Source organism: Rhinolophus sinicus, linkage group LG10 (assembly GCF_036562045.2).
Source record: "Rhinolophus sinicus isolate RSC01 linkage group LG10, ASM3656204v1, whole genome shotgun sequence".
In the NCBI taxonomy this organism is placed as follows: domain Eukaryota; kingdom Metazoa; phylum Chordata; class Mammalia; order Chiroptera; family Rhinolophidae; genus Rhinolophus; species Rhinolophus sinicus.
This window is the reverse complement of record NC_133759.1, coordinates 40,454,669-40,468,275: the sequence shown is the minus strand read 5'-3', so window position 1 is coordinate 40,468,275 and position 13,607 is coordinate 40,454,669. Positions and strand designations below refer to the sequence as shown.

The following is a 13,607-nucleotide window of genomic DNA, read 5'->3' as shown; positions in this document are numbered from 1 at the left end:
AGGAAGTTGGCAACTTTTTTCAGTTATGTTTTCCCCCCCTTTCATATTTATTATATGAAAAGAAGGCAACCAGGTAGAAATTTACATGTTCTGACTGGTAAAGTCCTATTACTTAGAAGTAAATTTCCCTCGGCCTATGGATGCTATGAGACACTGAAGCTGGCCAATCTGTGATGGGCCAGCCTAGATGAAGACACACTCCCCCACACTCCCAGCCCTACCTTCCTGGATGCTGTTCTGCAGGTGGTTGACGATGGCTGCCAGGATAGTGGAGAGACTCATGACCTGAGCACACTGGGCCAGGCCGAGGGTGAAGAGCTCGTTCCAGCAGGCCCGCACCAGGCTGGTGTTACAGTCCTGCCTGGGGACACAGAGGTGAGGGTGGGTGTGGTGGATGTTGGCATTTCTCCAAGCCCCAGCATGCCCCAAACAAGTGGATTCAGCAAGTGTGTACTGAAGGTCTACGATGCCCTGGGATCATTCTCAGGAACACCACTGCCTAAGAATCTCTTAACTAAGTCCCTCTGAGAATAAACTGTCTAATCGCTTTTATAAAAATTCTTTAAACTTAAGTAACAAGAAATTTTAATAGGTCTGACTCAACTATCGTTTCCTATAGCCTTCTAAATCTGTAGCTGTCCTGGCGTGGCTCCGTCTTAAGAGGCTGCAGGGATCATAAGACTAAGAGCTGAGTGTGAAGGGAGGAGACACACCCTACATCTGCCCTTGAGAAGAAAACTGAGGGCCTACAAATCCTGTGAGGGAGGAGCTGGACTGCAGCAGGGAGGAAGGGGCCAGCCTGACAAGTCAGCTTTCAGCCCTGCCTTGGGTAATTTATACTCAGGATGGCATGGCTGGTGTGTTGCAAAACAGAATGTCTTTATCTCAGACGCCTCCTGATGGAGCATGCCCCTACTTGTCTCCAGATTTCAGGCCAACTCTTGCCTCTATTTCACTCCGTCCCGTTTCTAGCTCTAAACCTTCTGCACATGGAGAAAGCTTGGTAACGGTTTGAGGGACACTGCAGCACTGGCAACCATGGTCAGAGGAAAATCAGGTCATAGGTACAAACTGGAAGGGCCCTCAGAGATCTTCTAGGCCATTCCGAGAGAGGAGAAGGCCCTTGCCTGATGCTATGCAGAGGCAAAGCCACTTACCCAAGTGCCTGAAAAGCTGGGATTGACCTGGCCCAGTGCATGGAGAGGAAAAGCAGGCGGGATGCAGACTCACAAATGTAGTGCACGTTGAGGTACTCTGGCATGGGGCTGGGCATCGTCAGCTAGAGAAGAGAAGGAACACAGCACAGGAGGTGACGGAGGGTCAGGGGATGGCTTGGTTTGTTAATGTGAATCCCTGTTGCGTTTCAACATCATGGCAGCCAGCGTCACTGTCTCTGATGCTGAGACTCCTGTGTGGACCCATCCTATGAAGTGTGTGTCCTCTGCACGTGGTGCTGGTACCGGCTCCCTGTGGCTTCTTGCCCAGTGAACTACAGGCTGATGGCCCTTGGAATGTGGAATGATGGGGATCTCCACCAGCTTACCCATATAAACACATACTTTTCAACTCTTGCCACAATTAAAATGTTATTTGTTATAAGGCAATTCTATTTTGAGTTGTAGGTTAAAGTCTAAATCCAATTGGGGACTAGGGGTCAAACTTCATGGACTATAGACATTTGGTAGGTGGTGGCTTCAAAGTATGAGTGAGCAAGAGCTGAGCAGAAGCCCAGATGGTAGGAGGATGACATCCTACCACCAGAATGGTGGGGCTGGGCTCCAGGAGCTCCATTGTCTAGAAGAAGCTCTATGCCAGGGGTGTCCAAACTTTTTTCAACGTTTGTCACCAAGGGCCACATGCGATAAAATACACAAACAGCCGGGCCACTCACTCGAGGTGAAGTATGTGTTGCCTTACCTGATTTATTTAAGTAAACTAAATATATTTTTGGAATTGCTGCGGGCCAATAAAAAATGGATCGCAGGCCGCAGTTTGGACACCCCTGCTCTATGCCTTTGAAGCTTGAATCCTACTGGTGACCTGTGTCCTTGGCACCCTTGGGCAACTATGAGCAGTGACCAAATTTTCCTTAAGTGATTGGCTAGATTTCTCTAGTAAATAATGCTGGGGGAACAGGAAGACTCAGTTTGGAGGCGTAGAGACTAAGAGGGTGTCAGGGAAGCTGGAAGTTCCTGCAGCGAGGCCAGTGAAGGAGAGGTGGGAAGACGTATGAGACCTCACAGTACCCTTCAAGAATGTATGAGATGGGGCCAGCCCGGTGGCTCAGGAGGTTAGAGCTCCATGCTCCTAACTACGAAGACTGCAGGTTCGATTCCCACATGGCCCAGTGGGCTCTCAACCACAAGGTTGCCAGTTCAATTCCTCGAGTCCCACAACGGATGGTGGGCAGCGCCCCCTGCAACTAAGATGGAACACGGCACCTTGAGCTGAGCTGCTGCTGAGCTCCCGGATGGCTCAGTTGGTTGGAGCGTGTCCTCTCAACCAAAAGGTTGCCGGTTCGACTCCCGCAGGGGATGGTGGGCAGCACCCCCTGCAACTAGCAATGGCAACTGGATCTGGAGCTGAGCTGCGCCCTCCACAACTAAGACTGAAAGGACAACTTGAAGAATCTGAACGGCACCCTCCACAACTAAGATTGAAAGGACAGCAACTTCACTTGGAAAAAAAGTCCTGGAAGTACACACTGTTCCCCAATAAGGTCCTGTTCCCCTTCCCCAATAAAATCTTTAAAAAAAAAAAAAAAAAGGGGCCGGCCCGGTGGCTCAGGCGGTTAGAGCTCCGTGCTCCTAACTCCGAAGGCTGCCGGTTCGATTCCCACATGGGCCAGTGGGCTCTCAACCACAAGGTTGCCAGTTCAATTCCTCGGTGGGCAGCGCCCCCTGCAACTAAGATTGAACACGGCACCTTGAGCTGAGCTGCCGCTGAGCTCCCGGATGGCTCAGTTGGTTGGAGCCTGTCCTCTCAACCACAAGGTTGCCGGTTCGACTCCCGCAAGGGATGGTGGGCTGCGCCCCCTGCAACTAGCAACGGCAACTGGACCTGGAGCTGAGCTGCGCCCTCCACAACTAAGACTGAAAGAACAACAACTTGAAGCTGAACAGAACCCCCCACAACTAAGATTGAAAGGACAACAATTTGACCATTGTTCCCCAATAAGGTCCTGTTCCCCTTCCCCAATAAAATCTTTAAAAAAAAAAAAAAAAAAAAGAATGTATGAGATGTACTTTCTATGGCTCTAGAGGGCAAGCAGGACCAATGGCTGGGCATGAGGGCTAGCTGCCTATGCTGGAGCTGAAAAAGGGGCCTGCCCGAGCCTGTGTTGGAACCAGGTCGTCATCAGAAAGCAGAAGGCAGAACAGTCAGCCCTCGCTGGTCAGCACCATGGAACCTTTTTGGGCAATGACAGGCTATGCCTGCTTCAAGGTTACTTTCAGAACCAAATGGCACTGTGAGCAGAGGATGAGTGAAAATGCTTCATAATGGAAACAACTGTTCTAGAATATAAGATCCTGATCAAATGCCACAATATGAAAATGAGCTCACTCCACAGACGAGCTTTGGTAGAGAGCCTCTCTCCCAGCAGGCTGGGAGGCTGGGGGCATGTGGTTAAGTTGAACAACTCACCTTAAATGTGACGTGAGTGTCTGAAAGGAGGGGACCTTCAACCTCAATGATGGGTGTGGACTGGTCTCTGCTGATGACATGGATGCTCCCTCCTCCACTGGTGTCGATCCCGTCTGCCAGGCTTGGAGGCGAGGAGCTGTCTGTGGTATTAAGTGCTTTAGCTAAGGTATCAAATGCCCTATGAGTAAAAATGAAGCAAGTATTGTGAGTCCACAGCTTTTAGGGAGAAAGGAACTCTAGCTGAGACATAATTTAGAAAACCAATGCATTGGGGAAAGATAATTATATTCTACCTGCTAAGAGAAGGGATAAAAAGGAAAGCTTCTATATATTATCTATACTTCATCTTGGGCACCAAGCCATATATTATTCATTTTCAAATGTAATTTCTTTTATTTTTTTTACAACTACTCTCCAAAGTAGAGTTCTCTGTTTTAGAGATGTGAAAGCTGAGGCTTAGAGAAGTTAAATAAGTTTTCCAAACCACCCACATAATAAACGGTTGAACGAGAACTCTACCTAACTCAAGTCCCTCCTCTTTCCACTGGATCTAGACTTGACTTTGCTCTCAGACTGCAAGGGAACGTGAGGACCAACCCTGCACCTGCCCACCCCCACATGAAAGGAGCAAACACAAGAGCCAGGTTACAGGGAAGAAAAACCCTCAGAGGCCACTTGCAGACTTCTGGGACCAGCTAACGCCATCTATCACCTAATATCTATCTATCTGATGAATTTAAGCTCTAGACTCACTTGGGAAAAACATATATGAGAAAAATAGGCTAAAGCAGAATTGGGAAAGGGGATGAACTATTAATATTAATATTCAGGAACAATAAACAGTGACTGATACAAGTAACATCTGTCCTCTGAAGGGTTTTCTTCTGCTACCACTGAGTTACTCAATGTCCTTTGTCATTATTTGGAATGAAAAGCAGTTTTGATTGCTTTATATCATTCATATATACCGGGGTGCCAAAAAAATGCATACACATGACTTGTATTTATCTTTTATCAGTATGTATTGAGTATTACAATTTTAATAGTTTTTTTCCTTTCTTAAAATGTGTATACATTTTTTTTGGCACCCTCTATATATACCATGTTTCCCCAAAAACAAGACCTAGCCGGACCATCAGCTCTAATGCGTCTTTCGGAGCAAAAATTAATATAAGATCCGGTCTTATATTATAGTAAAATAATATAAGGGAAACATGGTATGAACCTACATTCCCACAGTTAAAATTTGAAAGCAGATAGACAAACATGGGCACTGTTACAGTTTTACAATCCTTGATTAAATACGGGGTGGGTGTCAAAATGCTGCCACCCCCCCTCACAGTGAAGTGACTGAGTGCGCATGTCAGGAGAGGAGCCTCCACCCTCCCTCCTGTGTTCGTACCGAGTAATCTCACTTGCAGACTGGTCCTCCGGTTGCATTTCCGAAGTGTCACCATTGTTAAGAGATTCACTGAGATTGGCAAGCGAGGTTACTACATTTGCCAGTGTGCCCAGAGCTCCCTGGCTTGTTTCAGCCTATTAAACAAAAAATAACATTAAAAGAACACACACACATGACCCTCAGGCCAATGGAGGTATAATGTTGGTTTAAAAACAGCTTCTATGGAGGGTCTGACTACAAGGAAAATCTTTTTGGTGATGCACTAGTTCTGCACCTTGATGGTGGTAGTAGTTACACAAATCTACACATGTGATAAAATGACCAAACAAAAAGATATAAATTAGACATCACCAAAATTTAAACTTTTGTGCTTCAAAAGACATTAGGAAGAAAGTAAAGAGACACCCCCTCACACAAGACACCCCACAGAATGAAGGAAATATTTGCAAATTATACATCTGATAATGGTTTAGTTGCCAGAATGTTTAAAAAACTCTTACAACTCAATAATAAAATACAAATAAGCCAGTTAAAAATTGGCAAAAGATTTAAGCAGACGTTTCTTCAACGAAGATTAAAAATAGCCCAAAAGCACATGAAAAGATGCTCAATATCACTGGAAATGGAAATCCAAACCACCTCACACCCACCGAGATGACTAGGATTAAAAAGACAGAGAACAACAAGTGTCGGAGAGGATGTGGAGAAACTGGAATCCTCATAAACAGCTGGTGGGAATGTAAAATGGTGCAACCCATATGGAAAACAGTCTGGCAATTCTTCAAAAGTTTAAACAGAGTTACCATATGAGTTACCAGCAATTCCACTCCTAGGTGTATATACATAGAGAAATGAAAACATGTCCATAAAAAAAGCTTGTGCACAAGTGTTCACAATAGCACTATTCATAACAGACAAAAAGTAGAAACAATCCAAATGTTCACCAGCTGATGAATGGATAAATAAAATGGGGTACAGCCAATCAAAGGCATGTTGTCAATAAAAAGGCACAGAACACTCCTGTGAAATCCCTCGGTAATCAAGAGTTTTAAGGTTGTTCAGGTCTTCCTTTCAGTCTTAGTTTCTCTCCACCCCACTCCCCGGTCAGTCACTGTCCCGAATGTCTCGGGTGACAGGTGCAAGCCGGGTGTGGGATTCAAGTCCCGCACATCACCGCTGTCCAAAGACGGGAAACTCCAAGCCCAGCCTGAGAATCACCAGGGGAAGGGCAGCTCTCCACTGCAGCCAATGGCTCTCATTTTTGCCTGTTCTTTTCCAAAAGAGGGTGCTCCCTAATGCACTGAGCGTGCATACCAACGTGCACATGACATTCCTTCAGGAAGGAAGCCTGAAGGCCCAGCTCTGATTCTAACGGCAGCAGCAATGCCAGCGCTATTACCAAGTTACCCTTTTAGAGAAGAAAAATCAGACCTCAGCCGTGGCTGGCTGCTACTTCATCATTATTTGGGTTATATCAGGAACAATGAGAAAGGCAATGGCCCTGGATAAAACCCTCCTCCGTAGTTACCTTCAAGAAGTTAGCCAGTTGTCTCTCTTGGACTGACACATCTCTCTGTTCACAAGAAGTTCAATTCCCTCTGGCTGATGTGCTTCAGCAGTTTTAGAATTGTTAGAATCCTGGCTCAACTTCCTCCTGCAGATCATCTAATGCAAAGGAACTAGTGGCTTCTGCAAAATGCCCTCCTAGGATAAGCAGCTATTTCCTCAGCATGCCAGTAGTTTGCCAATGTGTGTACAGGGGTGGGGGGGGGGGGGCGAGGGGCAGGAGGAAAATCTTTATAGATAAGAGAACCATAGGACTTTTACCAAATTGAACTCTATACCCTGTGATAATGACTGGCCAGCCAGCCCTGACTGAGTTTCTGAAAAGCCATCAGCATCCCTAAAACAAATCATAGGGGTCTGAATCAGAAGAAGGCCATGCTTTCAACGTGGTCTCTGAAGGCCAACAAGAAGGTGGGTGCACACATTTAGAGAAGCAGTCTGCACTGCAACAGAAAGGTCGAGGAGAAGACATAACATCACCTTGGAATCTGTGGCCAGCAGAACTGTACCATCTTCACGTATCAAAGGCTGCTGGATGTTCACAAGCATCCCCGGATCAAGAAGACCTGTTTGTCTATTTAAGACATAAAGAAACCAGAGTAGGTTCCAACATTTAATGTACAGTATAGTCATGCTATATTTCTCTGTCCCTGTCGCATCTGCAGAACTATCTTTGAGTAAAAGAAAAACTAACTAGATGCAGCCACCAAATGACTGAACACCCCCCCATCTCTCTGCAATGAGATGTGCACACAGCCATGTCTACAGCCTGAGACAGGATGACACACAGACACACATCCTCAGGGCTTCCATGCTGACTGCAGACTGGGGCTTAACTTGATCTTCAGAGTATCACCAAGGCATTGTCAACCTTAGTTCTCTCTGTTACACATCTGGATTTGTTTTCCCTCTCTCTGTTCCTTTTAAATTAAGTTGAATACATTACATTTAAAAGAACATGTAAGTTATCTGATAGAACATGGCACTATCTGAGACCACACCCGGGACTCAGGCCTTTTGTCTATACTGCAAAAAAGCTCCAATCTTGAATTACAGAACTGTTTTCCTGTAAGAATAATGCCCAAACTATAGGACATAATCCGAGCCCGAGACAGGAAAAATTCTGACCCCATCTTAAACTAGCCATCCTCAGGCCTGTCCAGAGGTTTGACTGGAACGGTTCCAAAAAGCGGGATGAGGCAGGACAAGGCTCTGGCTGTGGCAGGCAGGCGATACAAGCCCCTTTCCCAGAAACATCAGCGCCTCCTCTGATCATCAACGAAGGCTGATGGCAGTGCTGCTCTGTCAAAACAGGGACTGACCTTGTTCCATCTTTATCTGCCACAAACGTGGGAGTGGCTATCAGAGGACTTCTCAGGTCCTTCCGGATATAGATTTTCTCAGTTGACGCAGCACAATTGCTTGGTTTCTCCCGTTGCACATCAAAGGGCTTTCGTTCACTCTGCACAGCTTAAATCACAACATAAATAGTCATATTTAGAGGAAAGATTTGAATCAATAAAAACCATATCCTTCATGGTTTAAAGTAAGGGGTCTTCCTTAGAAAGTCTAGCTCAATTTTCACAGTGGACTTTTCCGCCAAAGGAGAGAAAGGTTCAAAGCCAAACAATGCTACGTCAAATCCAAAGGCAGGAAAAGGAGCTCAAGATGGTGGGCGCTGCCTGTGAAGAATGGCAGCTCGGCCTCGGCACGGCCTTGTGGGGCCCACACAGGGCCCTCTGGGTTTTCACTTCTTACCTGCTGACAAAAGGGATTCTCTCCAGGGTAAGAAACACCCGTCTTCAAGTGGGTCCCTAACAGAGAGCTTGTCCAATGCCACATTGCAGAGGAACAATTCTGATGCCCAACTCAAGTCTGCATGACTTCTATAAACTGTTTAATGGTGTCAATTTTCTATCACCCTAGCAACCACTCCCTTCAGCAATCTGGTATACAGAACAGGTATACATGCCAGAAACAACTGAAGAAAATGAAGACTGAGCCCCAAATCCAATACATAAGTAAGGTAAGCGGTTCTATTTCAGAGGAAGACCCCGTGGCTGGGACAGCCTGCATATCTTCCCAGGGCCTCACGGCTCCTAAGTGGCAGACCTGGAGCTGGATCTGGCATCACCTTTACTCCAAAGCCCATGTTCACCCCACTCCACAGTGCTGCCTCCTGATTTATCTGGAGGCGTAGCAACATACACAGCATGGGGAATGACCAACCCTGGCAATGTCGGCACTGAAGAACCCAGCTGATTGAGAAGGTAAACCAAAATGAAGCCAGAATGGACACTTTTCCTTAGTATTTTAAAGTCAGGTACAGGACCCTTCCTTAATAGACTTGTACTTGCTCACTTCCTCCCTCCCTGTTAACTCACGTGGTTTCTTTAATACTGTTACTCACATTCCATTTTCATGCCCATCTCTAAGCATTTTTTCAGTCGGCAAAACTGACAGCGGTTCCGGTGGTGCTTATTGATGATGCAGTCTTGGTTGCTCCGGCAGCTGTAGGTCAAATTTTTCCTTACGCTCCTTTTGAAGAAACCTTTGCAACCTTCACAACTGACAGCCCCATAGTGACGGCCTGCAAGGATAAAGAGTACAAGAAGTGGTTTACCAAGAGAGGAGGTGACCTGTCACAGGCCTGTTTTTAAGGCAAGACTATCAAAGCGACTGGTGTGCAGTGTCAGATGCCGGCTCCATGTGGACAACCATAGGTATGGTGCCCAGGTCTTTCACGTAATTTCTCTACACTCTTTAGTGAGGTCATGATTGAAAAACTTAAGCTCAGATAGGTTACGTGACAGCTGGTAAATGGTGTGACCTCAATGCTCTTAGGACACGGAGGACGTGCCATACAGTACGAGCTCACAGGGATGGCTGAACTGTGCTGTTCTCAGCGCGCATCTGGTCCTGGCTTTCGAGACCTAGGCTTTTGAGGCTACTCAGCTCCCCTGCCCTGCCAAGAGCAGCAGGTAGCAAACGCATGCATGTGAGGTTTGGGCACACAGGGTCTCCCCGCATTTATTCCCTGTGTGACTCATGTGCTGGGCCCTCCCCATCCCCTGGGGGGAGTGGAATGATGATGGGAAGCAGCATGGGCATTGTGGCTGCATTGCCACAGTGAAGGAAGGTTGCCATGCGGCTCAGCTGGGTTAGATAGACAGGCCCTTTCGGAAACACAGTCCTAGAAATACATTATTAAACACAGTTCTTTCTTTCCTAATCTTGGTTACTTTGGTGTCTCTTAACTTCTAATTACCAATGACATTAAAAAGAGCCCTCCACCTCAGTTCACCCTTCTTAGTTCACAAAGTACTTCCACACACATTATATCTCACTGGTTCCCAGCTGGGACCGACCATGGATAGGCTCTCCTGGTTCAGTCTTATGGAACCCAATGTCTGAGCTACATTGCTGGGAGGACACATTTCACAGGATCATCATTTACAGCAGCTATAGAGCATCCCACTGTCCTAAGCTCTAGCATGCAGAGCCATTCGCCAAGGGCGCACCTGGAGGGTCTCAATTTTGGGCCTTTAAGAACAATCCTGCTAAAATTACCCACCATGCAGACATCACTTTTCCTTCCTTGCATGGTATTTCCTTGGACTCTCTAGTCCTTAGAGTGACTCTACTATGTGGAGACAATGGCAATGTAAGCCTGTGACTAGGCTGTTCCTTTAAGCCCAGAAAGGGAGTGACAAGTGGGAAAGCCAAGCAGATTCTGTAGCCTCTTCGTTATGTTAATACTTCATTCATTTGGTGAAAAGTTTGCAGGGTGCTTCTCCTTGCTGAGCAAGAAGGTGGGGATGTAGAGATGAACGGGTCAGACACAGTTCTTACTTCAGCAGAAAGAGCACATTCTAGTGGAGAAGACAGACCTGTATGAATCAATTACAAGAGAATGCAACAAATGATGGGGGGGGGTCTGTACAAAAGGGGGGCGAAGACAGAGGCAGCACAGGTGACAGCTTGCGATAAGGGGTGGGACAGGTTGGATTTATCAGTATAAGGGGTAGGAGCAGAGGCAGGGAACCCGATAGGGCACTGACGTCACAAGCTGGGAGGGGGACCGGAGCTTCTGTAGATGCCTGCCTGGGGCTGTCTTCCTAAGAGGCTTGGTCCAGCCTCCTTTAAAAAAACAAAAACAAAAACCAAACAGGACCACAAAGTATCCACAAAGTTCGTGTGAATTTTGTGACCCCAGAATAAAGTGGCACCAAGCAGCCACCACAGAACTCAGGCCCGTGCCCTGCGCATCGCTGGAACTACAATCGCAGTAACTACTTCTCCACTCCTCCGGGCCTGCCTCACTGTCTCCTACAGCTCCCAGCGTGAGCAGGCCAAGGCTAAACTGTCGGGCCAGGCATCTCCTCCAGCCTCCTGGTGCCCACACGCTAACCACAGAAGCCCGGGTCTCTGCCCCCAAGACACCGGGGAGTGGACATTAAACTCTCTGGGTCCTGGCCTCACCAGCTGGAATGCCCTTTCGCTTTCCCCAACATGCACACATTCAACCTCCAAATCTCACAGAGTAACTGCCTCTGGGGACCTTTCCTGACCCTGGGACTCCAGCCAGAATCACAAGCTCCCTCTTCCTCCACTTCAGCCATTTATCACATTGGGTTACAGGGAGGGAATGACAGAGACAGTTAACAAGATGAAGGGGGAATAAATAACACATTTTGTGAAATGGCAAAGCAGTGTGGAAACACTGACTAGATTAAAGAAGTGATTGCTTTCTTAGTAGCAATACATATTCAACACTCAACCAAGATTTACAAATCACAGAAATAGTTTCTTGACTTTTTCTTTTGATTCTAATAATCTGACAAACTGTTCTGCTTATATGTATCATTACCCCAATAAGAAAAGTGGAGTTCATGTTTTGAAACCTACAAACCTACAGAAAATGTTCTCTCTCCATTACCCTTCTCCCCGATTTGGTTCATGATGTTGGTACACGATGCACACCCAGCATAACCTGGGGTTCCTTACCGGAGGCTTTGTCGCCACAGACCACACAGTACTCTACCACCTGGGGCCGTTGGACGTCGGCCTTCCCCAGCAAACGCTCCACAGAAGCAGAGTCCGTGACGATCTAAGAAGAATCGGGAAACAAGCAGGGTACAGATTAAAAATCAGATTGCTAAGCAAAGTAATGTTTAACTGTAAATTCTTAATCTTGGGTTTCTAAGCAGGAGAACTCTGAGCAGAACTGGGAAAATTCCACCTGACAACTTAATCTCACAACCGGAATGGCCTTGCTTCTCTAGACTGCACCCCTTCAATGGGAGTAGGGGTTGGGGATTGTCCAGGATCAGGCCCTGGTTTTTACTGATCTGCTCTATCTGGCTACCACAACCACCCAGGATTGGGGGCCATGCGGGAGTCACACAGAGGCCCCAACATAAAGATAACTGAAGTCTTTCTGGCTGCCCTGGCTGCCTCTCTGTACCCATGAAACAGCTTGAAAGTACGCAGAGAGGTACATTTGGCAGAGAAATAATCAAACTTTATTAATTAAATAAGTAGGTCTCTCACTGAGGTAGCTTAGAGTGGAAGGACTAGAATAGATGACCTCCAAAACCTATTATTTCTCCTTCATTTATAGGTGACTTTCTAGATGACAAACAGTGTTACCCATCCAGAAGAATACCATAACTGATACTAATGTACTGAATATAAGCCTCAAAAGGATTTACATATGGCGGGAATATATACAGATATCATGTAGAATGACTTCTTGTAAAACATGCAACCAAATCAATAGCCATCCTTTCACAAACAAGGAGTAGTCTAAATAAGCAGGGAGGAATTCGGATTTCAGATGACTGGAATGTACTCTGGGAAAGGAAGGATGAGGCAATATTTATTAACTGCACCATGAGATATCTCAAAAGTACAGTTCTGGTGTTCTGAATCCAACTCTATCAGAAGAAGAAGAAAAAAATCATGTCCTTAATTTTCTCCATAGCAAAAGATCTGCCCCAAAAGCACATGGATTCTTAGCAGCGTTATTTGCAGTAGCCAAAAGGTAGAAGCAACTCAAGTGTCCATCAACAGATGAATGGATAAACAAAGTGTGGTTTGAGAGACCTACTTATTTAATTAATGGATAAACACAATGGAATATTTAGTCTTAAAAAAAGAAAGAAATTCTGACACCTGCTACAACATAGATGAACCTTGAAAACATTATGCTAAGTGAAATAAGCCACTCACAAAAGGAAAATCAAATATTGTAGGATTTCACTTAAATGAGGTCCCTAGTCAGAGAGACAGAAAGTAGGATGGTGGTTACCAGGGTCTGGTTGAGGAGGGAATGGGGAGTTGGTGTTTAATGGGCACAGAGTTTCAGTTTGGGAAGATGAAAAGGGTTCTGGAGATGGACAGTGGTGATGGTTGCACAACGTGAATGTACTTAATGCCACTGAACTGTACACCTAAAAATGATTAAGATGGTTCAATTTTGATATATTTCATCACAAACTTAAAAAAAATAAAATAAAAAATAAAAACATGGATTCCAACTTGATCCTGACTAAACGTTCCATGCTTGGCCACCATGAGACACTGCCCTCCAGTCTCTGTTTCTTCAAGTGTTGGGCTTGGAAATTCAGTGCTTCCCAATAGCCCTGCTTTCCTTAAGCCCTTGCTCTTCTCCTTCCCGCGTCCATCCTGCCCTGCCAGGGTCGGGAGAAGCAGGGCACAGACAGAGATGAGAACTGAGGGGCCGAAGCAGCAGTTCACAGGAGCACGGAAGGACACAGTGACGAGCTGGACCCGGCCTGACCACCTGGATAAGGCTGAGCTAAGAGTTAGGAACAAGTCAGACCTTGTCTGACTGTGGTCAGCCCTAGGTGGAATCCCTAAAATATCCTGGGCCAAGGGCTGCCACCATGTGTGGCCTTAGTTCAGTGGTCTCAGTGCCACCTTGCTCATGCCAGTCTCCTACGGGCCACTGATTTTTCCCAGTTCAACT

General features: G+C 46.2%; 1 protein-coding gene across 5 annotated transcripts in view; it reads right to left on the bottom strand.

Moving 5' to 3' along the window:
• The window catches only part of NR2C2 (nuclear receptor subfamily 2 group C member 2), an 83,719-nt gene that overhangs the window by 17,485 nt on the left and 52,627 nt on the right, over nucleotides 1-13,607 (bottom strand). For all 5 annotated transcript variants that reach the window (XR_002138648.2, XR_002138647.2, XM_019746967.2 and 2 more), the window contains 8 exons: nucleotides 11,621-11,723; nucleotides 9,024-9,203; nucleotides 7,936-8,083; nucleotides 7,094-7,187; nucleotides 5,048-5,181; nucleotides 3,646-3,823; nucleotides 1,158-1,279; nucleotides 222-361 (listed from right to left, as the gene is read on the bottom strand). Coding sequence is in view for 3 of the 5 variants with exons in the window: in XM_019746967.2 (XP_019602526.1) it covers nucleotides 222-361; nucleotides 1,158-1,279; nucleotides 3,646-3,823; nucleotides 5,048-5,181; nucleotides 7,094-7,187; nucleotides 7,936-8,083; nucleotides 9,024-9,203; nucleotides 11,621-11,723 (1,099 nt within the window). In the remaining 2 variants the exon portion in view is untranslated. The remainder of the gene's footprint in view (nucleotides 1-221; nucleotides 362-1,157; nucleotides 1,280-3,645; nucleotides 3,824-5,047; nucleotides 5,182-7,093; nucleotides 7,188-7,935; nucleotides 8,084-9,023; nucleotides 9,204-11,620; nucleotides 11,724-13,607) is intronic.